This window comes from Plasmodium gaboni, chromosome 13 (genome assembly GCF_001602025.1).
Source record: "Plasmodium gaboni strain SY75 chromosome 13, whole genome shotgun sequence".
Classification (NCBI taxonomy): domain Eukaryota; phylum Apicomplexa; class Aconoidasida; order Haemosporida; family Plasmodiidae; genus Plasmodium; species Plasmodium gaboni.
In genome coordinates, this window is record NC_031493.1 from 983,706 (window position 1) to 987,331 (window position 3,626).

The 3,626-nt window shown below is 17.3% G+C and overlaps 1 protein-coding gene across 1 annotated transcript; it reads right to left on the reverse strand.

The window, feature by feature from the left end:
* Window positions 1-212: 212 nt before the first annotated feature.
* On the reverse strand, window positions 213-3,589 carry PGSY75_1327000 (hypothetical protein; the record flags this gene model as incomplete). The annotated part of the gene is made up of 3 exons (XM_018787329.1): window positions 213-314; window positions 397-591; window positions 746-3,589. The coding sequence occupies 3 exons, from the start codon at window positions 3,587-3,589 to the stop codon at window positions 213-215; spliced, it is 3,141 nt and encodes a 1,046-aa protein (XP_018640071.1).
* Between the last annotated feature and the right edge of the window lie 37 nt (window positions 3,590-3,626).

Below are 3,626 nucleotides of genomic sequence, written 5' to 3' on the forward strand. Positions count from 1 at the left end.
AAATATTATATATATATTTATAATATAAAAAAACATAAAATCCATATATACTTTAAAATGTTATAAAAATTTTGAAGTACAAATAAAATTATTATTAATGTAATACATTTAAGGATAACAATTTATAAATGTATTTATGATATATATTATAATATATATATGTTTTTTTTTTTTTTTTTTTTTTTTTTTTGGAGGGAGGAATCTATATTTTTCTATACATAATTGCTAATAAAATTATTTAATAATTTACAAATGGATAAGTGTTCTTCCTTCAACTTTATTTTATTGACATCAAAAAAAACATTGTTATTATCCTGAAATGTGAAAAAAAAAAAAATATATATATATATAATATTATATATATATTTATTTATTTCTCTATATTTTTGTATTTACCTGATCTTTTATTTGTTTCCAACGGAAAATAAAAAGAGAAATAAAATATGGATGATAATACATAATAAAATAAGTCAATTTTAAAACTTGACAAAAGTATTTTTTCTTTTTTTTTTTCATTTCACTTAATTCATTATCCTTGGATTCATGTTCGTTTAGAAATTTTAAATTCAACAGGGATAATATCAGACAATCCTATAAAAAAAAAAAATAAATAAATATTACAATGTGGCAAAAAATTAAATAAAATAAAATAAAATAAAAATATATATATGTTACGATGACATATAGACATATATAAATATAAATATATATATATATATACTTATTAATATATATATTATTAAACCTGAATGAATAGTATTTCACTTTTTTTAAGATTGTTAGTTATAACATAAGAATCAAATCTCATAAAAAGAAAGGCTGATATAGCAAACAGAATTTTTAAAGAGAGAAAAAATTGTTGTGTATTTTTTTTAATACTATTATTAGATATATTATAATAATTTTCCTTATATAAATCTAATTTATTTTTTTGTTCATTTATAATATCAAAATTATGTTTTTGTAGTATACTAAAATAATAATAAAAGAAAAAATGAATATGAAAAAGAAGCAGATTTTTTATATTTTGTTTAGAGTTATTATTCATTTTGATTTGATATTCATCTTGACATAATATATATATAAAATTTAAGTTATTTAATTTATCTATTGATATGTTTAATATTTGTATAAAACTATAATTATGTGTGTTATTTTGAATGAATGAAGAAAAATTAGAAATGTCTTTTGGTTCTTTTATTTCTAAATAATTTAATATATTAAATGTACATTTATGATATAAATGAAATAAAATTTTTATTTGAATAATATTTTTCATATTTAAATTGAATATATATAATAACAATTTTGATAAGAATATTTTGTTATTAAAATATCTGTTAGGATCTATATATTTAACTATTAGAAGATAAAAGAAATTATCTTCATTTATTATAATTGAAAAGAATTCTAATAAATTAATAAAGTCATCAATATAATGAACATTTTCATAAATTAAATAATTACAAAATAATTTTATAAGTACATTTATTTCTTTATTAAATTCATTTTTAAATTTTATTAAATCTTTTTGTTTTTCTTCATCTTGTAATTTAAATATATCTTTTATATCTTTAAAAAATTCTAATAAAATATCCATAATTTTTTTTATTTTTAAAATTACACCATACATATTATTTAAGTCAAGTTCTATTATTGTCTTTTTACATATCTTATCTGTTGGATTAACATATAATATATTGTTATTATTTTTATCATTTATGTTTTCTCTTGTATTTTCATTTTTTATTAATTTTTTTTTTTCTATCATAATATTTGGATTTTCTACAACATATAATGAGGAGATGTCGTTTCCTTTATCGTCATTTTTTATTTCATCCTTTTCATAATACCATGAATAATGTTCACTTAAAAATTTTAAGATATGTTCTACATTTATACATATCATATGAATCATTTGTTTAAAATATTTGTTATAAAAAATATAATTATTAAATTCCTTTTTACTTACATATTTCATAACATCTTCAAAAAATAAATATAATTCAACACTCATATAAGATAAAGGAGTTTTTAAAATATCTATAGAATCATAATTAACATATATAAAATGTAAACATGAATATATTGTGGAATATAATCTATATAAAATTTCTTTTTCTTTTTCATCTTTTATTTCAGAAAAATAATATATTATATTTGCATAAAATTTATATATATTTTTTTCATCTAATATATTTTCAATATTCTTTTTTTTTATATATATATTTAAATTTGTTAAGCAATTCATAACAGTAATTCTTAATTTAGGTTCATTGTAATTTTCTGCTAATCTATTTAATAAATGGAAATATTCTTTTACATATTTATTATCATTTAATTTCAAAATTATATTATTCAAAAAATGTAATGAAATATAAATACACTGTTCATTTAATAAGGATATATTATATTTGGCTATATCTATACACTCTTTTTTATATATACTGTTTATATTGTCCTTATTGTTCATATTATCCACATTTATATCATTGTTGTTCCCTTTCTTATTATTTTTTTTATTTTGGAGTTCCTTCAAATTAATATTTTCTTTTAATATGGTAAAAATTAAATTAATCAAGCAAATTTTTTCATTTGAAAAATAAAAATCTTGTTCTTTATCATCATCTAATATTGACATATCAGTATTGGATGTATTATCATCATAAATATTATTTGAAGAATTTTTTTCATTATCAAAATATCTTTTTGGATTTATATTATTGATATCATTTAAATCACACTTATTTTTTGTATCATGATTTACTTTTTTTTTATTAACAATAAAATTATTTTCTTCAACATCCTCTTCATTATTTATGACATTGTCCTTTTCTTCATTGTATTTTTTTTTTAATCTTTTGTTAAAAAAATACATTTCCACATCAACATCTAAATCGTTATTTTCAGAATTGAAATAAAAATTATTAATAATTTCTTCTTCCTTTAAAAATGCTTGAGTTTTTAAGAAAAACGTTATACATTCGTTGTATATTATATTTATATCTTTTAGCTCATCCTGGTCGCACGATATATAATTATCATCATCTAGATGTTTATCATCACATTCATATTTATTATCACCTGCACAAGTGTTATACTTATTATCATATATAGAGAAACCCTTTTCCTTTTGTTCCCAATTATTTTCAATAGAAGCATTTTTATTTATACCCTTCTTATTTTCTTTATTGCATATCTGCACAGCCTTATTTAATCGGTTACTCCAGTTTTTTACATAGCACGAATAAGAAACGATAATAGAATTGATAAAAGGGAAACAAGCTTTTAAATAAACACAAGTTGAACTACCTATGAGACTATTAATTAAACGTAAGGTAAATAATTTAAATTCATTTTGTGAACGTAATAATAAACATAGAAATTCAACGTCAATAGATTTTAAAACATTAATTTTATCACTTTCTTTTAAATCATTTATATGTTTTGTTAATTTTAAAATGTTCATAAATTTATCTTTGCTATTATCACTATCTTTTATATTTTTTAAAATTTTATTTATTTCTTCCTTCTTGTTATTATTATCATTTTTTGGGTATATTTCATTTATTAATTTATCTTCTTCCATTATAAATATATATAAAATATCACGTCGTTCTTTTTGT